The 26127-nt window shown below is 39.5% G+C and overlaps 1 protein-coding gene across 5 annotated transcripts in view; it reads right to left on the reverse strand.

Annotated features, from left to right (window-relative positions):
- The window catches only part of PCDH15 (protocadherin related 15), a 1027345-nt gene that overhangs the window by 331080 nt on the left and 670138 nt on the right, over positions 1–26127 (reverse strand). For all 5 annotated transcript variants that reach the window (XM_054831779.1, XM_054831776.1, XM_054831775.1 and 2 more), the window contains one exon: positions 23813–23931. In XM_054831779.1, coding sequence (XP_054687754.1) covers positions 23813–23903 — 91 coding nt within the window. In that variant the 5' untranslated portion in view covers positions 23904–23931. The remainder of the gene's footprint in view (positions 1–23812; positions 23932–26127) is intronic.

The following is a 26127-nucleotide window of genomic DNA, read 5'->3' on the forward strand; positions in this document are numbered from 1 at the left end:
TTCTCAACAAACAGCAAGCTGTCCTTCAAATTCCTGGGTATAACGGAGTAGTCATGGAAGTCAAATCACACTAAATTGAACACACTTTAAGAAAGGCAGAAAAGGCACTACATAAATGAGCTTCTCTATCTACAGTTTTCACGATATGTTCTATGTTTAAGCAGCAGTGCTGGTAAATATAATTATGATGTAGCAGCGCCCTCCCCTCAGGCACCTCAGAGAAAAGGTAGTAGGCATCAGACAAATAAAACTTAGTAAATAAAACAACAAGCTATGAAGGTTTTCCTAAAAGCTTCCAAAAAGCATTTTTGTTCCTGTCATTAACTGCACTCTTTCATCTAACTAGTGCGTTTGCTTCGCAATTACATGATCAAGGCAAAGGCAGATAAATAAAGGGCCTGTCTCCTTGGGAGCAAAGTGAAAACCTATTTAACAAACTCTTCATGGAACAGTTACATGGCTCAGATCCATTTGGTTTCTGATGGCTAATCTTCATTATTTTATTTTCTAATTATTTTTAATGAGATGGCTCAGAGGAAACCCTCAATTGTTGTTCTAGGTAAGATGCTTAGCAAGGTCAAACAGTCCAAGCTGAAACAAACATAACAACTTGAATAATCCCGTACTCTGCCCACGGAGAGCTGCCTGATCATCACCCTTTCACCTCGCCCTTGCCCTCTCCAAGCCACCTCCCATCCAGCGCTCACATTACTGAGAGGGCTTCTTTCTATTATTTCAACTTCACAGCTAAAGTAAACAGAAACAGCTATAAAAATGAAAACAAATGTTCCCAAATGAGCTAATACAAGCGTGGGAAGTGACCTGCAACACGAGAAGCTCTAAAGACACCTAAGTGGAGGCAGTGCCACGATGCACCAGGGGCTAACCTGCCTGACAGCCACGGGCCCCTTCCGACCACCGCTCCCCCACAGGCGGGGGGGTTTGCCATTAAAGCAGTGCGCTTTCCCCTCCTAAACGCTCTTCTCCTCGTTCCCACCACCCCAAAAGACCAACTGCATTCTCCCAGCCCCTCTCTGGCAGGGGGCCTCTTTCTCCTGTCATCTCCCGAGAGATCAGTTCCCCCAACAAAGGCGTCTCAAAGGACCTTACAAACTGGTCTCCTGCTCCGAATCACTTGAGGGATGCACCTCTTCACCACTAACTGTAGACAGAGCTTACGAGGCTACAGTAGCCTTTGCAAATACCTCCTTAATAGCACTCCCTATAAGCCCCGTATTCATAGGCTTGCAAAGGCAGCTGTAGCCTCACACGCATTTAGAAGCTGACAATGACAACGCGAAGGTAGAGGTAGTCGCAGTGATCGAGAACAGCCTGCAACACCCCTCTACTAAATGCAATTACTTGGAAGCCCAAAATACCCACATTCACACTTCATATATCCCTAAATTCCAGCTAAATAAAACATTTGAATTAGTGGGGAGTGGTGTCTGAAGTTGACTATTCTGCTCATTAAGTCATATGACTGCAAGGCATATGGTTGCATTGACTGCTTGAAAGTTTAATACACAGCTTGCCCCATTAAGCCCTAGAAATTTAAGTGACTATAACAAAAAAAGGTCTCCCACTACATTGAGAGGGGCTGTATGTTCCCAGTAACAGACTATAACTTTAAGAAAAGTTCAACAACTTAGTCCTACCACAATGTCAAAGATGGAATGAGTGTTACCTTGAAAAAAAAAAAAGAAAAGTGAGCTGCCCTGCAGGGAGCACAGCACGCTCCCGTAGAAAACAAACAGCCAACCTGAACCTTTCCAAGGACATTATTCTGTGAAATAACTGTCATCTCCTCCTAAGCGCTCCTAAAATTAGAACTGAAAAAAAAATCCACTTCAATATGCTAATCACCAACTCTTCTTCCAGCTGCTTCAGAAACACCCAATTATTACTCTAAATTATTTTACATTTTCTCTTATATTTAGTTTTGCTTTTATATATTCACAATATAGTTCTGTTTGTTTTTATTTAAATAAACACTCATAGGGAGTACAACAGGCAGTCTCAAAAAGCTGACTCAATTTCTAGCAGATATGCAGCCTTGGAAAAAAATTCTACTCACTAACTACTGAAGGAAATTATGTTATTTGTTGGTAGAATAAAATTTTATTCTTCAATTTGTCACTGGAACAAGGATTAGACTCTAAACATCATCAGTAATTGCAGAAGGCTCTTTTACTCTTCAGCAGTCCCTCACATGCTTAGGCCTTCTCCTTGAGTCAGAAAAATCCCACCGTGCAATTACTCTGTATTTATGTTCCAGCCACTTTTGTTGTATTAATGAAGTTCAAAACATTGAACTTAACAATTAATCAGTATTTGCCTGTACGTTTAATCCAAGCTGAAAATGTTTTGAAAGGTGATGTGTGTCACTCAGAGGAGCTTTCCTGGAAAGCTGTGACCTCAAAGGACAGAATTACGGCCGGACAACTCTGACACACTGGAGAGAAAAGAAAAAAAAAAGACATATTCCTTCAAGAGGAAAAACTCAAACCTATCCTCAAGCACAGCCTACAAAAGCAATATTCCAAGAATATAGTATTAACTCTTAATTGATTTTTTTTTTTTGTTGATTTGTCCAAACTCTTCCTCAATCTGTGAAAGTGTGTAGCATCTAAAACATCTTGGAGCAAGCTTATTTTGAAGCTAGTCACTGCTGGTCCACATGGTACCACTTCATCACGGTGCAGGAAGAAACAGTATCCAACCGCTCCCTACTGACCCTCTACGACTTCAATAAACCACTTCATTATCCCTAAACATTGCAGCAAACAATAATTTAAAGGGAGTTCAGGATTCTGATCCACATCAGTGACTTTGTGCTATGAATAACAAAAATGGTAATATGGAAATTTTATTATTAAAATTGTTGCCATCTTTAAAAAGAGTCATTTGTGGCCGACTGCATCTCTGGAGCCTCTAGACAAAGGGTCCTGCTGATGCCTCAGAATCGCCATCAATTACACCAAGATAATTTTTAACCCATACGTGCAAATATAACAATAAGGCACCTTAATGACATACAGGATCAGTCAGCTTAACTCTTCTTTAAAACTAACGTAGATGAACTCAAGCAATAGTTATCAGGCTACCACCACATACAGCATGCTATACTGTACCAGAAATACTGTCGCAGTTTAAGATGTTGCTGTCTGCTGGCTGGAGGAAAAGTCATCTCTGCTGCTGACCTGGCAAAGCAGAGCAGTCGATGTTGGAACTAAGCCAAGCTCTTTTTGTCCTCAAGTCCACGAGGTGACCGTGTGTGCGGTCTTTTAATTTGGCTCAACTGTTTAACAGCAGCTGACGATGAAGCGGTAACGAGTGACTGGCAGGTGAGATGGGAGGCTTTGACACCTCGATCCACCCCTGCAGTTTGTGAAGCAAGTGCCTGACCACAGCCTAGCGCAGACATGATTTCTCTGAACGTTGGAATTACAGGCCCAGCTGCCTACCTGTGCTCTGCACCAAAGGAGACACCAAAGCCGCTTCATTTGAGACAGACATGACTATAGAGAAAGCATTGGATAGTTCAACACCAAATGCTGGGAAGTCAACCTCTGTAAGAAGGAAGCGCTGACAAGTCATTCGGTACTACAAAAAGCATGACACAGCAAGCAAGCCAAAACAATTTTCCAGACCAGAAAAGTGGGAGCAGAGAGAGAAAAGCCTAAATGAACAGAGCGGAATTTTCAGTACCGAGAGCAGAGCTAAAAGTCTAGATTTTTAAAGTTTTGTTTCTTCCCCTCTGCATTTATATGCATTTAAATTTTGCTCTAGTGAGAATAAAACAAAGCAAACATTCAATATTCAGCAGCACTCCTTAGTTCAGTGAGAGCAGTAAGCATTAAGCCGCAGTCTTAATTTCAAGTATACTCTTTTCTTCAACTCTGACTCCTTCCATCTATGTTGAGAAAGAAAGAAAAAAGAGCTTGTGATAGAGGGTTGAGGAAGTCAAAGTATTCAAAGCCTTCCCGCCCCCCACCATTTCTTCTGCACTGCTAAGCACATAAAACGCATAAAAATCTCACAGATACACAGCGAGAAGCACTAAGTTCAGTCCTCAAGCCTGAGTCACTGATAACACTGTGGCCTTTTTAAATAAGAAATTAACGGGAAGTCATTAATTAAAAAGATACACGATTTCTGCCTTATCACCGACTGGAAACTGAAGAGAATCTGTGCATGCGCCATGCAAAAGGCGGCTGATGGAACAAAGCCAAAACACCTGCACTAATTCATTTACTAAAATGTTGCCGGAACAGCAAGTGCCATGACAGCAGGTTCTGAATCGTTGGGGTGGCCAGAGAGGGTGCAAGATACTGAGAAAGCCCGTTTCAACACAACTAAGTGGTTCACAAAACAGAATATCAATGAATACAGTAAAACCTCAAGCCCATGGATTTTATAGATTAAAATCCTCAGCAAAGCTCTCGGGACTTTGCGATGTGCAGGGAAAGTGATAGTGTGTTCTCTGCTTTATTTCAATTGGAGATGCAAGAAATGAAAGAAACGGAATTCCAACAGTCTGTGGCATCGGCCGAGGTTAAAGTACCTCGCATTTTAATCTGCTGGAAAATGTATTTCTGTTTTCAGATGCACTTTATTCTCAGAAACAACTCAACTGCTCGTTAAGTAAACAGTCTTTTTGAAAGACCTTATACTTACCTCCCTGTTTCATACTTCCACCGCTCATTCAGCTGGGAACGCTCGCAGAAAAACCCCATGAAAGAGCCTCTCTAAACATCTCGATTTAGAGAGCAAGGTTCCTAATAAAGAGCTACATAGAACCATACATTTAAGCTGAGTAACTAAGCAACCCAGTTTAAGGGGAAAATGTCCTGTCTTGTTTCCTGTGTGACTGAATTCAGAACTACAGCTGTGCAATTTAGGATAAGCTTGGCATAACCTTTACATTAGCGGGCTTGTACTACAATTGCTCTGTATTGAGAATAGCATAAGAAGGGCTTTCACAGCCTATTTTCAGCTCTTCCTGACAGACATCTCTAATTGTAGACACTGGGAAAGAACGATGGCAAACTCGAGTTTGAATCAAACGCGTTTGCTACACTTCTCAAACCTACACCGACTTTCTGAGCTTTGATTCAGACTGGCTCAGTTAAGCACTACGCTAAAATTCATAGCTCAGAAATTCAAAGAATCAAGTGAAAGATGATCTAAGTGTTAAAATCTGACTGTAGCTCAGTTTGGGTTTGTTTTTACTGGACAAAAGGGGAGGCTGACAGATAATCAAGTATAAAGAGAACATAAATGAACTAAAGAGTATTCTTGTAAGCTCTCGTTCCCACAGCCTCAGAAAACGTGCTTTTATTCAGAATATGCAACCTGAACAGCTGATTTATTTTGTAGCTTTATGTCTCCATTCTTCCAACTCTCTTTGTACAGATATAATATCCATAAAGGGCTTGGTACGTGAAAATTGCCCTGCAAGCGCTGTAGATTGCTGTTTTACTTTTACAGCTTTAGAAAAATGCAGTACCATCCATCTTTTCGGCAATATCCTTTTAGATTGAAGCAACTTTCCGTTTTACAAGCAGTTTTTTAGTTGACAGAGTCTTTAAAATCATACTTGTGCCTGAAAACACTGTAAAACACATAAAAATACGATGCTATGCCAACTAGCACCTAAAGTTGCTATTACCAAAAGTAATTTTTAAGACCATTAAAATGCACTGGATGACTCCAGAATAGCTGTAATATCTTCAGAAGTGCTTAAACTTCATAAGTTGACTAAACCCGCTTTTAACCATTACTATGCACTAAGCATTAAAATTTCACGCTGTTTTCAATATTTTTGACATTGCATTTTTTTTTTTCTATTACCCATGTGATGCATTTGAGACAAAAATTTCACACAGGAGGATGAAAAATATTTAATATTTGGAATTAAACTGAATCCAGGTACTATAAGAAAATTTTAAAGTCACAGCAATTTTAACTGCTGTATAAAAGCAGATATTTAACTACTAGTATAAGCAACTCAGAAAAAGCGGCTGGAGATACCTGTAACCATTCATATTGTTAAAACTTCTTTTCATGCAAATAAAAAAGGATTAATGTTTATTAACTGAAACACAAGAGACAGCTAAACTGCCTATAGATGAGCTAATAATATCTAGTTTTCCTCTGTTCCAAAAGGGTGTATTTGTGACTTTTAGCTTTTAGGCTCAATGTTAATGTTTATTGCTACCAAAATTACATTTACATATCAGGCTTCTCATCTTCCCCTGAGGTTTTTCCCATTTAGCCCAGGATTCTTTTTCTACACAACAGACATAGAAAATGTGATATAAAAAAATGTAAGTTCGTCTTCTACAAAACTGATTAAGATTAGTTGAGACGAAAGAAAGAAGTTCTAGGATTGTTTATGTTTCAGGTAATTAACTAGCAATTTTGTGAACATTTACATATTGTGCCTATAAATATCTTTCTCGTGACATCTTTAATGAAGTCAATGTTGATCAACATCTTCCTGTAATGTAATCAAGACATCAAGCAGCAGCGACAGAAGGTGAGGAAGTCGCTCTGCTGCTCAGTAAAGCAATACCCCGCTGCGCCCTTCACGGAAATGAAGGGAAGCAAGACAACTCCTCGCCTTCAAAGACACCCGACTCTCTCAGCTCCCTGAGCACTCACTCCAGTGCTGCTAAGCTTAGCCAGTCAAAACAGACTTCCACAACTACGTTTTAATTGTAACAGGGCACTACAAATTTTCTCCTCCTTTTGTCCGTGGCAAACGTGACCCTGTTCTGGGAGGACAAGCTGCCACGTCCTACGGTCACGGGATTCCGTTGGATAACCTAGCACAGCAGAGCATCGCCTACTCCATCCCTGCAGAAACCACCATCTGTGCGACTGAGGACTGACCTGGAGGTTTGCAAATTTAAAATATGGACCCTGATAACATGTCTTAATCATGATTTAATTATGATTGAACATTGTATTGAAGTGAGACAGATGCTGTGCTTTGGTTTTGAAAGCAGAAAGTTTTAGGTATTTCAAGTAGAAGACATTGTATCTAACAGTAGTGACCAAAAAAAAAGCCTCAAAGGCCATAAAAAGGGTAAAGACCTGGTTTTTAAGCATATTTCCAAGCAGACATGTAGTAGCAGAGCCCAGGAAATAGCACATAATGAACTTATGACTTATAATCAAGTTCCTCTGGCTTCATAAAGTTAACTTACTTTGCACAGAGGATGCCAACATACATTCACAGATGTAAAAATTAATTAGCCAAGGATCTGGATAACACTGCCCCCACAGCCTGGGTGAAAAGGTATGCAGCTGTGAGTAGAAAGCAGGCTCTAAAGTCACAGATAGGTGGTCTTTACAAAAAAAAAAAAAAGATTAAGGCATCTAAGATATTGTGCAGCTCTTACACACCGAGTCACAGCCATTTGCATGTTCTGCATCCATGAAAAATGCAAACTAATGAGACTTCTCAGAAAGTATCGTCCTTTGAAGTATCTGTTTAATAAATTATGGTCCAATGGATTCAATAATTGAAGTCTGAACTGCTTTCTGCCCATCACAGATCTAGCCTGCGTCTAAATAGCCTGAACCTGAGTTAATTATAAAAGCAATAAGGACTTTAACATTGAATAGCTACAAGAAGTTATTTGTTTTTCTTCTGGTTAGATGCACACTTTTGATACCTATTTTGTTGAGCGAAAGATGATACAATCTTAATTTCATAATTAAAATTTTTCCCATCTATAATGGTAATCACACCCATCCTTACCTAAGTTGTACTTTGTGTTCCTGGTCCCACAGTTTATTGCTTACATTTCCAGGTAAATTCACAAAATGTCTCACAGTGCTAAAAACAATTTCCCTGAAAAAAATGCAAGGCTGGGGGGAACATAAAGCTTATGTGCAAAGTTAATACTCTCTTCAGTGTTTTGTCAAAATGTATTTCAGAAAAAACCTTTTGGTGAAAAGCATGAAGGTATAACTTAAGTCTCTTTTTTGAAGCTTCTATTTTAAAAAGCAAACTACAATCTGAGATGAAAGAACACGTCTATGGCATCATCTTGTTACTCCTGCTAGGTTTTCCATAATTATACTTGTGTTTGGGAAGCTTAGGCTCTATTAACTCAAAAATGATCTGGTGTAAATCCAAAAAAGTTACAACTTTTATCTGTCTTTGAATCAATTTAAGATTGATTTTAGTAAATTTAAGGGGTTTAGTGATCTCCCCTGTAAAGCAGCTATGTGAGTAACAAAGTCTGGGATGACACAAAGGACTGTTTGCCTCAGCACCCTTCAGCAGACAGTGGTTGCTAGCATCCATCTACAAAGGATTCCCCAAACGGGCCAAGCCCCCCAAAACCACGGCGTTAAAGCCAAGCAAAGCAGCTGATGCTGGTGCATGGGCTCTCCAAGCTCTAAACTCTAAAATACTTCCTCCAGAAACTTATATGCTTTAGACAGGATTTTTCTGTGTGTGTGGTTTTTTTTTTTTAATAACACTAGTGAAAATGAAGTCAAAGCATAGTACATCTGCTGTCTAAAACTTCTATCATCAAAGAACAGATAAATTGCAAGAAGGGAGCGGATACGTTTCTGCTACATTGGAAAAGACATTTCATATCCCTTGCAATATGACTCCAAACCCTGAAAATATTTACTTCTCCATTGTTACCTACTTAGAAAACAGTTACAAAAATAAACACCTTATAGGACATCCCGATTACCATCAAAATCTCTCTCTGTCTATCACTAATCTCTGGGACAGCTGAAGACACTGAAAAAAGATCTTTTGCTCAAACACACATGATTTGGTACCTTAGTGCTTCCCACGGCACCAAATAGCAAAGAAATATAAAAACAGTTAACAAAACTACTGGCTCCTGGTGCTAATGAAGAGCATAAGTAAATTAACATAAAATGCAAGTTCAGCTTCCTATTGCAAAAGTTATCAACATTTCAAAAAAAGATGATGATATTTGATGGCAGAAACCTTGATCGTTGCTTGTACAGCTACCGCTCTCCTCAGTGTTTCTGCTCCTATGAAAAAGTAGAAGCGGCAAAGGAATGTCGGCTTCAGCCCACCAGAGATCCTTCTTTCCCCTCCAAACACGTACGTACGCACAAGCACTTTCCAAAATAGCGTATGACTAGAAAGGACCTTAGAAGACCTCAGGAGGTGTACTTGGTAAGTCAGTCCAATCCAAATGCGGATTCACTGAAGTTGTACGTCAGCAAGGATGGGTAGCAAAGAATTTGTTTCTTAAATTACAAAATTAGAATGATAATTCGGACCCACGGGTTACGCAGAGGCCATCAGCAGGAGGACAGAAGTGACGTCTCCAAGCTGGACCCCGTTTCCTCTCTATAGCTGGAGATAAAAGGATATAGGGGAGCTTTCAAATTCTCCCTGTAAGGTTTCCAACCACGAGATAGCACTGAAAATAATCCTGCAGATGAGACGGCGATTGCACAGGTATTTCTGTAGGTTTAATGTGCATTCTTAGCATTCAGTACCGTCAAAGACTATTCCACTCCTTATCCTATTCAACCCTATTTTTTTATTTTATCTAGCACACAGGCACTGATAAAGTAGCACACCTGACACAGAAGTACTCGGCTTCTACTCCATATCCAGGCTGACTGTAATGGAGAGGTTGATTAATCTTGTATTAGCCAGATGCACAACTGAAAATAAATCCCAAACCATTGATTATACTGGAAGAACAAGCAGATAAGGCATTTTCTTTTCATACCTCTCATACTTAATTATACACAGGTTCTACCCACAAGGACTGTAAGAAAACAGCTGAGCACAGCTATGGGACTTTTTATTATTTTTTCCTGTGTATGATTGCTTATGTTCTTTAAGTATAAAATTAACCTGTGTGTAAGATTCTAGTTCACTACAGGTTTATTTCTACATAACGAAGAAAACAGTTGTTTATCTGAAGCCATTCACTCGGTTTATCTTTCCGTGTCAGTATGTTCATAACTATTTCAGTTATCAGACAACAACAGGTTCACTGATTATATGGAGCTGTGTGAAGACCATGCCTGGAAATGTCTGGCTTTATCTGTTGTTTGTATGCTGAGTAATTCAAAGACATTTAAAGTACAGTAGCCTCCATCACGTTTCTTTGAGCACCCAGAATGTTATTAGCCAAGCAGAGACTCTCATCACCTGTTAATCACTACATCCTTAGCAGAATAAAAAGACTAAGGCTTGAAGACAACACAAAACAAAACTGCAAAGCCCCTGGAGCTGTAAAACCACTAGCCCGTGCCACTATACCCATTGGTGTTATTAACTAAACAGATAAAATTGTAGATATGAGGAGCAATTGACTTGAGCAGCATCCCAGAGGCAAGCTTCTGTGTTTTCCTGATTAGCTTCATTCAATTAGGTCGTCTTAATTGCTCATGTGCTAAAGCTCATTAAATGAAAAATAATATTGCTTTCCTGCAGGTTGTGCACTTGAGATTTGAAAAATGGACACCGCTGGTGTACCTTTGAAAGCTCTCTGGCAGTATCTCAAAGAGCAGTTACAGCCTATCGAGAGCAAAGTAGACTGATATTTTGTGTGGCTGTTGGATCCTCAGTCTCACGGTGAGCTCCGTGACAGAGTATTTCTCATTTTCCTCTAAATAAATCTTCAGTTTTGTCTTTATAGTATAAACCTGTAACTAATGCAGCCCAGAATGATGAAATACCACAGCTTCATAGAGCTACATTATAACTTTTCCAGTTCTCTTTGGTAAATTCAAGTTTCTCCTCCATTATCTCTTCATCCAGAAATTATTCCAGACCATTTCTGAACAAAAACTCTCCAATATTCCCAAACCACGTTACACATAGAAGCAGCATGATTTTTGCAGATGATACTATGTTGTTATGTAAACAAGCCAAGTCAGGTTTTTTGTTTGGTTTATCTGTTGGTTTTTTCCCCCCATAGAAAAAACATATAAACTCCAAGCTGATGCTCTTAACCTTTTCTCTATCAAGTGAAAGCATCTTCTTCACATACTGTATCATTATGCTTAGCAGGAATTGCAGATGGCCCTTTTAATTGCAGTGGAATAGATTTCCTTCCTATCAGGACAAACATACTTTGTGAGCATTTCATAAGATACATATCTTACGGAATGCAGCATTTTAGTGAAAAAGAAACTGTGAACAAAATCTCTATCAACAAAGACCATAAAAAATAACATCTTTGATTAATGCCTGATACTGAAATAAGTTTAAGGTTATGAAAATTTTCTACAGTTGCGTTCGTTATAAAAAAGCAGAGATATGGCATGTTTAAGTACAGATTATATACAAGTGCATTTTTATGCTTTCCCTGCACCCCCCCCAAAAACCAACCCAAAAACAACTAGTAAAGGGTCAATGGGACAGATAGCTCAGAAAACGTACCTACACACATGAAAAACTTCAAACTTCCTCCTCTCATTTACAAAAGAGTACTTACCAAATGAGATGGTATTCACAATTTAAAAAAAAAAAATATATATCTTTTCTACTTTAGCAACTCCTGTACTGAAGCCAAGCAGGAAAAAAGGCTCAAACAACCCTTAAAAATGCTTCTTGGAAGGGAAGCATCACAAATATCTTTCTAGAGCCTCTTCGAAAATTCCCTATCTGCATTGATAAATACTTCTTCTGTTTTACATTTAGCATGAAACACTTTATAAAAAACTTCCAATTGTTAGAAAGCTAATAAAGAACAGTGCCCAGAGTTTTTCAATTCATTTTGCAATAAAAGCAGGAAAGGGAAACTTGAAAGGAAAAAAAAAGCAGTGAAGGAAGGGAAACAGAGCTGAAGTTTCTAACTTGTGTATCTGAAGCTTTGCACACTAAACAAAATGGTCTATACCAATGGCTCAAAAAGCCATTTAGCACCTCTTACTATAATTTCCAAGCTGAACTTTGGAGAAAATCATGACACAAGCTTGAAAATACTGGTTTTCATCTTTATGTGTCTAAAACTCTTGAGATAAAACACTAGATACCATAGAATTACAGGTAACAACAGTGGTACAAATCTTGTTCTAAATGCTAAAGCAGTCATCCTAACGAACATCAGCTCCAGGGAACTATTTCCCCCAACTTCTGAGAAGTGGGACTCATTTCGTTTTAGAGGGGATTCTCCGCCCTTACTATTGAGTGCCGACAATGCGGGGGCATGAACCCCACTCGCATCACACAACGGTTGATGTTGTGTGAGTCCGTTCACAGAACGGGCCAACGCTGCATATGAAATTTATTTGGAGCTCTCCAATTTACAGTCAGGTGTCTTATTGTTCATCACTATTATTGCCAAATAAACAGAGAAACAACGTACGGAAATATTTGAAAGGTGTCGTTTACTGTAACTTCATCTAATACTAGCCATTATCCCAGAATCACATTAATATTCTAATGATTCACGTAGCAGAATCCAAATAATTTATGGAGGGGGAAAAAAGTCTGATGAGTTAAGAATTATTTGCAAAGATGAGTAAAACCTATTGTTTCTATGACAGAAGATGGGAGAGAACAATATAATCACCATAAACTCATAACAATAAAACACATCGACTGCTCTGTCATCCAATATCAGCAGCAGCTATACGGTATGGAAGAAAAACAGTCCACTCTGTTTTCCTTTGACGTTTTTTCTGAAATCTTTCAAAACTTACTATGGTTGTTGCTTGTTTTAAGCTTGGACCACCCAGAGGTTCGGATGAAACTTTTAACGAGGCAGGCTCCTAGCTGCTTATAACCGTTCCTCTTTAGGACCCAACAAATAAGCCTGTTTAAACAACAGCTCTCTTTAGAAATAAGCCACTACATTAGTCTCATTTGACTTTGACATGCACAGCAGGTCAAACAATTAACTCCTGCCCCATCATATATCCTTAAAGTCAAGGCACCACTTGGCAGTAACAGAATTATACGTAGCTGCTCGAAGCAATGATGTTTTAAAACAAGATGATATCACTAACAGAAAACCCTTCTTGTCAGTATAATTGAGTAAATACAAACAACTCATTCTAGCAAATAAAGAGAAAAGTAATTATTTTGGCAATACCTTGTTTTTCTCAACAGAGTGTACCACAGAGCAGGATTTGATTTACTTTAAGGGACAAATAAATCAAGTATTTACTGTTGCATCAATATTACAGGCAAAATAATCAGTAGCTTAAAAATCACTGACTGAAACTATGATGTTACGGTACAGGATCAAGCGAAGCAAACAATGTAAGCTAGCTCTTTACTGCTCTGCAGGAATATGTTTTAAAATGCCTGACAGTTTGCAACACCTTGAACAGAAACCCCTTTTAGATGTCTCTATAGTGAGAAGTGATAATGTTTACCACTACTGAAATCAAAAAAGAAAAAACTGAAATGGCACTGTAGGTAAACACACTCAAAATCATACCCCGACGTCCATCCTTCTGTGAAAGTCAGCTTTCTAGGATAATTCGGACTAGATCTGTACAGCCTTCAAATGCAGAGAAATCCCATTTATCTATAAACCCAATCTGACAACACAATTTCTCTCTCTTGCTTCCCTTCTCACCTCCTCAGCCCTTCACTTTGCAATCAGGCTTAACTAGGTGCATCAGGATAATTTGACATTATTTAAGTACTTGATTTCTGCTCATTGTAGCCTACATACATGAACTATTCATCTCCCTACCAATTTAAGGCTTGCCATGCCTCAATACACTGTATAATAAATACTGCAGTAAAGGACAGAGTGTTTCTTCTTCTTTTTTTTAAGCCTAGCTCAATAAGGCCCTCGGACATTTTTGGTTTTAAATCCATCTCTCGCTTGCTTCTGTTTACTCAAAAGTTTTCGCCATCTACAAAAGAATTCTAACCTTTCACCAGCAATTCTCTAGAAGAGATGAGAGAGAGGGCGTTCACCCGGGAGGAAACCCCACGTTTGTTTGATTGCGTCTGTGCATGAGGGCAAAAGCCTTCAAGACAAATATTCTTTCAGAGTCCAGTCTATTTGCTCTATTAAATTCACATTAAATACCAACATCATAGTCCTACCCATTGCAAAAGTCAGAGGCATTTATTCACCTGACACTATAGGCCAGAGTTACAAACCGCAGTTACTTCAAACTCTACAGCAATATTTGTGGAAAAGCGGGGGAGAGTGTTTCGTTTGGGGTTTTTTTTGGTGGTTGTTTTTGGTTTTACGTTCAAATCCCCAGACATTTCCTCACCACAGGCACTCCATACAAATCCCTAGCAATTGACCGAGTTTACATGAGCTTTAGTCAAGAAAAACACCGTCTATATTTAATGATAGACAACAGCTGAACAGTAATGATCCCCTAATCTGAAAATGATTACTGTAAAATGAACGCATTAAAATGAGCTGAGAGAGCTCATCCTTTACAATTATTGCCCACACACCTGACTCCGCTCCCACTACGCACACCACAGCAGAGATACTGTTTGCCCTCTGGGGCACAAACTCAGACCCTGCACAAGTTCAGACCTGGAAGCGCTGGAAAACCCAGACCCCTATTTAAAGCTTTCCGAAGCAGGAGTCCATACTTACCAAGTAATCGACAAAAAAAGTCAAGATCTCCTCTGAAAAAAGATTTCCCGCTTCTTTTTTTTTTTCAGAACAACTTAGTTACAGCACTATTGATCTTTTTCTATACTAATTACTTAAAACTTCATATTTATTGCTATTGTAATTAGAGGTGTCCTTGCAATAACCCGCTGTTCAATCACATCTTTGTCACATAATAAACCAGAAAACTTATGCTTGTTATTGATGCCATTAAGAATGCCACTCCTGATAATTAATTATAGTTCAATTAATCGAACTGAAGCAAAACTGAGCATTTGAAGTGATTCAAAACCAAATCTGTAATTTGTAAGGCACAGAACTGGTGCTCTAAAGGACACAGCTATGAGTCGGTTCTTGTTATGTGAAAATCAAGTCAGAATAAAATCAAGTTTTGATCAAGTTGAAGTTCCTGCGCCTTGTTTTAAACAGATACTTCTCATCAAAAATGGATTAAACCGAGGAATAGTAGCAACAGGGAGGTAGTTCCTATCACAGTTTGTTTGTCAACATATGACAGTCTCATATAAGAGTTCAGAAACTAATTCTTACTACTGGGCTAAGATGAGGAAAACCGAGATGAGAGTTTGGGAAAGTAATATGACAGGGGAAGGACAGTGATGCATAGGAGCAGAAGGAATACGCAGCTTGCCAAGCTAGTAACAAAGCTCAGTGGCAGAAGCAGGAACCCCAAAGATAAAGGAGAGATTGTTATAATGCACAAAAATGGGTCCTTATAGAAGACTGAGCATGGAAGAGGATGCGCACCACAACTTCTAGCCAGCAGGAAGGAGGGCAAGTCTCGAGAAAGAGGAAGGAGCAAATGGATGTTTCTCCCCATCCCCTGACTTTAAAGAGGCTTTAAAAAGAGAAAATTCAAGGATTCTGGAAACTTATGTTTCTGCTCAGAAAATCTCTTTGTGTTTCAACTCACACCTCACCCCACTCCTCCCGCGTCCTGTGGCTGCAATGAAGTCCACGCTAGAGAATGCTGCAACTTGGGAGTTTCCTGAGAACTCAGACTCCTCTGCCCAGACCAATTGCTTCATCTTCAGAAAACGCTTTCAGAAACTGTTAGTCTGAAAATGAGCTTCAGTAAAGAAAAAATAAAAACACCCAAACTTGTGCTCTATATTTCAAAGCCATAATTTAGGTACATAACCCAACTAATCATGCAGTGCAAAACTTATTGGAATCCATCTATGTTTACAGGCTAACAATCAACCAACCTCAACCTTGAGTAGCTCAAAGCTTCTGTGTTGACACAAAATCTGCTGCAGTCATACTTCTTACTGTAAAAAAATATTACTAGCCTCCCATGTCACAATGACAACACCCAGGAACACGCAGTTTCCAAATTATCACTACATATACAGTGTGTGAATACAAACCAGCCAGCACAATAGTTCCAATAAAAATAAAAACCGAGTAGGCAATGTAAATAAATGGTGGTCCACGATATGAATAACGTGGCACTAAGGGACATAGGCAGATTTTAAATTCTGTCATTTGTAGTATATCTCTGCTAGGTTTTTTTAAAGTCGAGCTAGTCTAGTTATTGCTCTTCAACAACAATTTCAGTTTGATTTCCTCCAAAGTTATTTCAACAGATAGACACATTAAAATACTTACATTTGTTCTTATTAAGGGCCTCCTAGTAAAGAAATATGGTCAATTAGTAGGAGCTATCTTACTATTAGATCTAGCAGCCTACTGATCTGCAAATGTGTTTATGCTTAAGAGAAAGCCAGAATAAAATGAAACAAGCAGGTTCTGCTGATCCAGCTGGAGGTGTCACAGCAATTCAGCAGGTAATCGAGAAAAGAATTTACTGGATTAGTGCAGATGGAATTTATCTTGTGGGGAACAATGTCAGAACACATGGAACCACACAAAAAATACAAACCCAACAATTGCTTGGAATCATATTTTGCAGAATTAAATTGGCAGTGTCTCATTCTACAGCAAGTGGATTCTGTTTACATTGAAATTAAGAACGTGCATGCATGCAGGAGCACCTCGGCAGTTAATTCACGTCCAGAGGGAAAGATGTGAGTAGAGCTAAATCAAGCCCTGCGCAGGAAAGGTAGTTGCCTTCGATGCCTTTATACTACTTAGAACAGAAATGCAAAATGTGTATGTGTATACACATTTTACATTAACGCATGCGTGTTTGCAATTAGATGCACAATATTCATGACTGAAGAGCTTTACGGCAGAACAAACACACAGAGCAGTTACAGTATAATCCTCTGTACCCAACCCTCCAAAATTAAGGGAGGAATCTACCACACCTGAGAAAGCATTGTTCTATTTACACCACATCAGTGCACCGTCTCTCTTGACTAAAAGGAATTAGTTTCAAGGGAAGTGGGAAATTTGTTCTGTGAAATCTGAACACAAGATGGAGATCACAGAGTATTCTAGAAAACCCGACTTCCCTAGTCTAATTCTATGACAAAAATACTAAATTGTCAAATAAGTTTACAGATACACCTCTCCACTCAAGACTCTTTCAAACATTACCATTAAAGCACAAGAATGACCAGTCCAGGGTTAGCTCTGCTCAGCACACATACTCTACAGCTATAAACCGACATATGAATGCACAGACACAACTGTTGCTGATCTTTAGCTCAGTCCAGTATCGCTGAAGTTACAGTTTACTCTCTGAAAGTCCCAGCGTCCCAGCCACTTTTACAGAGGAGACACAAGCTGTGCCAGTGCGCTTTCACAAGGGTTTCTGCTTTCCCTGCACCAAGCCGTCCCTTCCCAGACGTGAATCTGACCTTAAGAAAGGGCACCCGTCCCTTGGAGGAAAAGCACCAGCTCAGTATTCACAGCTTTCCCGCACCAAAGGATGGCTCAGGTCAGTCAAGTCCTAGGAGACCCAAAGAACATCGATGCTTGTAAGTATATAATCCGGGCAATCCAACGCGCAACACGTCGTTTGCTGAAGAATACGGCTGAGCAGAAAGAACATGATAGGCCAGTGCCTAGAAGAGGCTCGTTCCTAGTTAGATCCCACAGGCTGGTTGTTCCAAGGACATTGGGATCTGGGATTTGTTTCTTCCCAACACATGGCTGGCTTCCTCATCCATCCCAGCACTATCACAAGGAGCAGGCGCTTCTGCTAGGAGACCGAGGGCTGAAATTCGCACATTAACCAAGAGGAACCTTGTTTCTGATGTCCGTATTACATGAATTTAACTCGCCTCTTGCCAGAGGGAAATTGATCTTCTGCAGATTCAAAGCATTGCTAGTGGCACTTCCAGACATCCCATCAGTTACACTTTAAAGAACTAAACCCTTCAGAGAAACTAATGGCTGAACTACAATTCAGAGACACCAAGGACAGCTCTTTTCCCTTTAGGATCACTGCAGAGCCAAGTGCCAGAGCTCCCAACCAAGAGCAGCAAGCTTCCATAAAACAAACAAATTATTGTGTTCTGAAGAAGAGAGGTTTTCCCAGGCAGCCCTTAGGCAAGCACCTGTTTGCATTTCTCTTCTTTCACTGGGTATGAACAGTATAGGGCTCAGGGAATAATAAACGACCTACATGTATTCAAATATGCATTTTCCTGAGTTAATTTCCCGCCCAACAGTAATATATCAAGATCTGAAACTATTTTATTTTTAAAGTAGCCTCTTAAAGTGATTTGTGAGGCCCTTTAGTTACTCAATTTTTGTAGCACAGGACTCTTGGACTGAATAAAAGACAGTAACTATGAGAGGGAACCCCATGCAGCAGAAAAAACAGCTGAAGGAGCTTATGCCTGAACAATCCTGGTGGCAAAAGTAAGTTGCACAGTTGTGTTTTTCATAGGAAAGCCCTTATTTGGAGAAAAAAAAGCAATCTCCCATTTAAGGACTATTTAAATAGCCATTCCTTACATTTTGATAACAAAAAATAGTATGTGTTTAACCCTTAAGAAGTGACATACATATTTGGTAAGTAAACCTTCTGACTAGCCTCAATCTCATCTCATTTCAGATGCCAGCACTAACTACAGATTGACTTAATCTCAATTAGTTCAACACCTTCTAAGGGCCGAAGTTGACAAGAGTTGTGTTCCTGCCTGCCTGGCCCACGTGCCTTGCAAACTCCAAGTTTCAGTTTGCGAACCAAGTGAGAATAGAGCTTTACACCACGCCTAACCCGAGAGCTGCTACTAAGGGTTTGCCCTCCCCTGCCGCAGATCTGGTGGTTACGCAGCTGTAGGGTGAGTCAGCTCAGCCAATTGAGCCAACGGAAAACAAACCCAGCAAGTGCGAGTTGCTCATGGAGTTGTTTTTTTGGGAGGTATTTTATGTGCAAAAGGAGTCAGGACTAAGAGTTTCTGTTCTTTCAATACAGAGGCCAAAACCCTTAACATTGATATAAGTGAGGCCTGCCTTTAAGCCTACTTTTAAACCAACCATCCCCACGCACCCTCCTCTCAGTGGTAGTAGGAAAAACAGTAACGGAGTGGTACAGTAGGAGATTATTCTCAAGTAGGTCCTAGGTTTTCACCTTCCTCCTCACTGCTTCTTTTAGCTTGAGAGTTTGCCTCTGAATTTAATAAGAGTAACACCGTAAAAATAAAAGATTGTAGCTGACCTAATTTCACATATTGCAAGGCTGTAACTGACATTTCTACTTTTACTTAAGCTAGAATATTACTGGGGAAAAAAAAATATCTTTGCAATATTCCTCCTGCTTGGAAAAGAGCCAACTAGGGGCAGCAGAAATCATCAAACCAGATTTCTTTCTTTTTCAAAAACACATTACCCATCCACCCACAGTCTTACATTTATTCTGGCATACCATATGATTGAGCAAAAGAACAATACAAAGAAATCATCAGAAGAAAACATGGAATAGGTTCATCAACAGTATACCAAGACTAATGCGATAACTCTAACAAAATATTTTTTTAATAATTGGAGGGTGGGGTGTGTGCCTTTTAATACTAAGGGAGTACAGTAGATGTAAAGTATTGCATTTCATCAATAGTTTTTACATACTCCCAAAGGAAATGATTAAACTGGAAAGGCTGGATTACTATGAAAATTAAGTACCACCTGAAGAGAGCTGGCTAAAATGAGATGACAAGCAGACTTAGTTCAGATGGGTACTTTGTCCTGAAAGGCAAGAGAGTTCTCCACAAATGAGTAGTAACATGTGACTGAAATTTCAGCTCACTGAAAACTTGGAACAAGAAATAGAGGACACAATTCATTAATGGCACAAATGGAAACAAAACTTGAGCATAAACTTGACATTGCTTTGCACGTCACTTAGACACCACTGACAAAAATATTGCTGTGAAAAAAAATCCCTAGAGGCCCGTACTTATCAGTTACGGATGACGATAGAAAAAGACAGAGCTGTATTACATTACAGCACAACTGCCTGCCACAAGTGCACAAAATACACTTTACTGAGTAAAATGACTCCAACAGAGACAGCAAAGCACAGCTGGCATTGTAAAGAACTGTCAGGATGTCACCTGGACACAAAACACAGGTGCCAGCAACCACATTCAAGAGAGAAATTCAGCGGAAAGAGGGACATAGCAGGACTACCGAGATCACGAGGTGAAGGAGAACCTACTTTGTGAGGGCAGCCTACAGAAACACGTTTGTTTAGTTTAGCAAGCAAAAAGACAAACGGGGGAATTATTGCTCTCTAAACGTTCCTTTGGCTAGAGAGCAGAAACACCAGTGACAGAAACGCATTACCTGGAAGATTATGCAGGCACTATCAGCTAGCCATGAATAAATTGTCTCATTTCTACCAGACAATGGCATTGAGCCAAACGAACAAATGAGATTCTGGGGAAGCTTTCTAATAAGTATAAGAAGAAAGCAGCCTAACTATTTCCAAGGCAGTCCTTGATAAAAGTTTTTTAAGGCTACTTTGTAACATCATTAATTGCTGTGGCTGGGGAAGATTTGATGACTCAGGAGGTCAAGCATAAACATCCAAACTAGAGAAAGTATGAGCTAATGGCGCAAAATGCAGTGAGAGAGGCATGCAAGTGCCTAAATATGCACAGCTACAACCATGAAAACAGGTCATTTGCATGCTAGATGCAAAGAAATAGGTTATAATTTCTGCCGTAATTGATTTTTCCTGTTCGTATTCATGATTGTTCTGCTGTTAAAATAATGACACTGTTTTTAAATTGCAATTGCTATGAGAGTGCATCTTTTATATATTGTGTGTTAAATTACAAATTTTGTTATTGCAAATTAGAACAACTCTACCAGTCCTGGGCATGCCAAGTTCTTCGCAATGATGTAAGTACAGAACATAGTTTCTATTTAGCTACAAGAAATATATTTCAAAGTAATTGTTTTTATAAGCATTGCCTCGTTAGCTGGGTGGCATTTGTTGAGTTACCAGTACCCCGCCCTGGCTTAAATTTATTTCCGTATAATTTTTTCTCTATTATTGCATTACAATATTTATACAAAGTACCCTGAAGATATCAGAGATACTTTTAACTAAATTTACTCTTTCCTGAACGTGGGGGGGACAGGAAAGAGAATCAGTTCATTCTTGAGTTGGTATAGGAATATTTCATGTTCCTCAAGCAACAGCATTTCTGAACTATGCTCCCAGTACAGTAACGCTACTCTTGGCTACACACATCAAATCCATATTCATTGAAAAGCAAAGCCCCCTCTGTTCAGGCTATATAAGAGATCATCATCATCAAGGACAAAAAATAGTTTGGGTTCTGTGCTAAACAAAATGGTGTGAGCCAGGACCAAAAGACCCCCAAACAAACCACAAAGAAAACCCACAAAAAATACAACCCAGGAGGAATATCATGATGTGACCACACTAGTAGGGATCATTGTAAACTCGTCTGAAATGCTGGCTTAGGCAGAAAACAGGAAATTTCAACAATCTGAGTTAATGCACTAAAACAAAGCCTGTAAAACGCCAATACTGTCCGAACACTGCCTCCAAAGTTGTAGATATATTGCTAAGTCATCCACAAGATTTAGACCTGACTTTAAAATATTTTGTATTTTTAGGTCTTCTCCGTTTCCTAGTGACACAAGTTTTATTGGCAAGTTTTCACAGAATTATTGCAAACATTCAATATAAGAAGCAAATAAAAAGTCAAACTGGTGCAAGGCAATTTAAAAACCAAAGCGAAATCTAATTAGCTGAATTTCTGCTGCCATCGCTATCTGTCAGTGATGCAATTTTCACCCGCTCACAATAACTCCTGACAGAATGAAGAAGTTGCAGACTCTCTCCTGCTAAGTGACCTGTTCAGGCAACAAACAGCTATGCGAACAACAGATCCCCAACTGCAACTACATCTTTACAGCCTTTTTAAGGAAGGAAGTCACTATACATCTGCAGTCACGCTATCACTAATGCATGACAGCTTTAACATGTAACTGTGGACAAGTATCTTTCCCTTCCTCTAAATCGCCTGCAACAAAAAGGTATGATCTGCACGTTTTTTGAGATAGGGACATTAATTAACATGGAAGTTTGTCATATAAGAAGGAGAAAGGAACAAAAATTGAAGCCTGAGGAATCTGTTTTCCTATTTTGAAATATCAAACTGTCCAATACTCTATGTTCTGGGGCATCCGTGCCATGTGTTTTGCACCCATTAGCATCATTCAAGTGTAACTAGAAATCAGCATTCAACTGAAATTCATAATGTTATTTTGATCAAAGATGTCTTTCCGAATGAATCATGTTGCCTGCACGAGTACAAACAGCATCACAGCAAAAGGCACTGCTTTTTTATTTCCAGCCTACCACGAACGCTTTTTTCCATAACCCCAGAACGGATATAGCCCAGCGCAGTCCTACCGTCCTGCTTCGCTTCCCTCCCCTCCCTTCAGCTGCTTCCCATTGCTCTCCAGCACCCATGTCCTCCAGCGCTGCTGAACACGCCAGGGGACATCCCGCTGCCGTGCAGCCTCTCCTCCCTCAAATCTAGCGTTTTCCTGCTCAAAGAACTCTTGACAGCCATCACCATGTCCAACATTGCAAAGCATAATGGCCCCGCTCCTCTGCTATAATAAATGATTAAAAAGCAAGCTAATTGTATCCGAGCATAGATCAAGTGTCTGAAATATGAGCAGCTCGTACACTTCACTTCAGTGTCAAGAGTGACAGCTGTAATGACAGTGTGTAAAAATGGATAAAATTAAATTAGTTTTCTTGTATATCATTGACATCAAATACAATGGAGGGTTGGGCTGGGGGATGGAAGGGAATAAAAGGACATTTGGAGAACAATTAGTACAGCAAGAAAAATATACTATTTGATACCCCAAAAAAATAAGCAAAATACAAGTAAGATTGAATACTTCTCACGAAAGCAAAACTACTGTACTTCGTAACTGTCAAAATAGTGTCTCCTAAAAGAAAATCCAGCTGCAAGAATAAATCATGGATATGTACTATTACAGCTTACCTACATGAAATATGTACTACTGCAGCTTACCTACATGGAAGGCGTAAGTGCCACTTATAATGAGCAACTTCATTACAAACATTCCAAAACTGTAGTCAGTTTTTACTTGTCCCCCTCGTTATTCTTAGGAGTATTTAAGAACAAGTCCATCAAACTCGGTTCTTCAACTTTAAATTATTCAAAAGAATAAATCACAATCAGTCATCTAGGTCTGTAATTTTTTTTATTACTATAGATAATTGGTAGACCACATTTCTGGTATTTCTTAACTAAATTCAAACATGAACATGAGCTATTGGTGCCACATTTCAGGATTTCTAAAGTATTGTTTCTCTAGAAGTCCCTCATTGTGGATATTTCCTCACGTTTTTGGTCAGATATGTATACAGCCCATTAACGATTCTCTCTCAAACTCCTGTTCCAAGTGCTGTAACTGTCAATTTACAGATAAAGCAAGGTAAAGTATTTGTTCAATGAATAAGAGGAAACAAATTTTAATGCTAGAGTCCAATACTGAATAATCATAACTTAAGAGTTTACCTTGCCTAGTAAATCAACAGCTTTGTACAACATAATCACTGGCAGATGCTTAAAATCATGACAGCATACTGAGATCTATCTTTATTGTAACCTCTCTTTCCTACCAAGTATCAAACTACTTTTTCAAGTAATAATTCCAGGGGTTGGAAATGAAAATGAAATCACAGAATCATCCCACCCCTCCCACAGCTATACCCCCACGGCAAAAAAAAACCCCCAAACCATCAAAAAAAACCCACTTACCTTCATCATTCTGGGCCAAACAACCTCCTAAGACAGTAGCAACTGCAATCCCTACAGCTAACCATTTCCAGAGACAAAACCGCTGTAACATTTTTTGTCAAACTTCACTCAAGGCAGATCTGAAAAAGAAAGATTTGATACACACGTTAGTCAACCAACCTACACAAAGGTGAGTGATTACAAACTTTCACAGGTAACTACCTATGTGTAACTACATACAGCATATATAGTCTACAAGAGTGCAGCATTGTTCCTGTTAAAAGCAGCAAGGTTAATGCCATTAGCATCAATACACACATATGTACTCGTAACTTGATAATCATGTATGCACAGGCCTCCAAGTAAAGAAAATGCAAGTTTCTTGCTTAAATTGGGTCTAATTTCCATAATGTCCATACAATAAAGTATTTATGTTATCCCTCCTGCTTTAGCCTTATGCTTTAAAGCACTTTGGAGAAATTCCACTTATTAAAGCTAGTGTTCAAATGCAAGAGTCAACAGGGACCCAGTATGCAAAGACATTGCCCAGCAGAACTTCTCCCAGAAAAAACATGAGCGAACCCCATAGATAGATTTCTTGAATAAGACAGACTGTTTGTTCATGCCCAGCAAAGGGGGAAAAACAAACAAAAAACCCCACACATACAAAAAACCCCAGGAGAATAAACTGGCCAAGACAGATCTGGATGAATTCCAGAGCATACTTAGAGTGAGTAACATTAGAAAGTTATCTAAAGCGCTGCTGTATTGTTCCAATAAAGAGAATTAGCATATTTCTGTAGCCCAGAACTGAATTATTTAAAAATATTCCTTCACATTTAAAAACATTGTGACAAATACAATGGACTTCCTAGCAACAGAAGCATGAAATGGAGAGAGACTTACAGCAGTATAAAAACAAGCTATTGTATAAAAAGGGTTTAAGTGCTGTCAATTTTCCCAAGCAAAGCACTTGACTCAGATTTCATTGCCACTTTCTGCTTATAACTTTCTATTGTGGTTACAAAACTGCTGGATTTCATTCCAAGTCAAACAGACTATTACCCCCCCGCTCAACAGCCTCAGCATTAACACCATCTGATCCTCCATCAGTGAGACATTATTGAAGATACGCTATCATTTTCCTTCCACAAATTGAGCTTATAGAAAACACAAATGTACGGACAGCATCTAATTCACACAACACACAAAAAATAAATCTACTTAGGGCATAACAACCTTTCAGATCACTCTCAATAGGTGATAGTTTCATTAAGTACTGGACAAGCCAAGAATTTCTTTAAGATCTGAATTTATTCCAAATCATATTACCTTGCAAAAACATTTTGGTTACTATGAAGAAAATAGTGCTATGATTATAGAATCATCTAGGTTGGAAAGGACCTTTTAGATCACCAAGTCCAACCATAAACCCAGCACTGCCATGTCCACCACTAAACCATGTCCCTGAGCACCACATCCACACATCTTTTAAAGACCTCCAGGGATGGCGACTCCACCACTTCCCTGGGCAGCCTGTTCCAATGATTGACAACCCTTTCAGTGAAGAAATTTTTCCTAATACCCAACCTAAACCTCTGCTGGTGCAACCTGAGGCCATTCCCTCTTGTCCTATCCCTTGTTACATGGGAGAAGAGACTAACCGCCACCTGGCTACAACCTCCTTTCAGGTAGTTGTAAAGAGCCATCAGGTCTCCCCTCAGCCTCCTTTTCTCCAGTTTAAACAACCCCAGTTCCCTCAGCCGCTCCTCATCAGGCTCAGACTTGTGCTCCAGACCCTGCACCACTTGGTTGCCCTTCTCTGGACACACTCCAGCAACTCAATGTCCTTCTCGTAGTGAGGGACCCAAAACTGAACACAGCACTCAAGGTGCCCAGTACAGGGGGACAATCACTGGCCACAGTATTTCTGCTACAAGCCAGGATGCTGCTGGCCGCCTTGGCCACCCAGGCACACTGCTGGCTCACATTCAGCCAGCTGTCGACCAACACCCCCAGGTCCTTTTCCGCCAGGCAGCTTTCCAGCCACTGTGTCCCAGGCCTGTAGCGTTGCCTGGGGTTGGTGTGACCCAAGTGCAGGACCCGGCACTGAGCCTTGTTGAACAGCATAAACTGTTCCTCTTCAAGAGAGACCAAAACAAGTATGTGTCAAGAGTTTTGGAGGAAAACCTGGTTGTTTTTTTCAAATGGATAGAGAAAGCAAGCAGTGAAATTTAGTAAGCCAGATTGAGTGGCCCATATTTACTTAAATATTTAAAGTTCCTAGGTGATCAACACTGTATATATTTAGCCTGCTTTCAAGGGCAACCAACTCA

Source organism: Grus americana, chromosome 7, assembly GCF_028858705.1.
Source record: "Grus americana isolate bGruAme1 chromosome 7, bGruAme1.mat, whole genome shotgun sequence".
Taxonomy (NCBI): Eukaryota; Metazoa; Chordata; class Aves; order Gruiformes; family Gruidae; genus Grus; species Grus americana.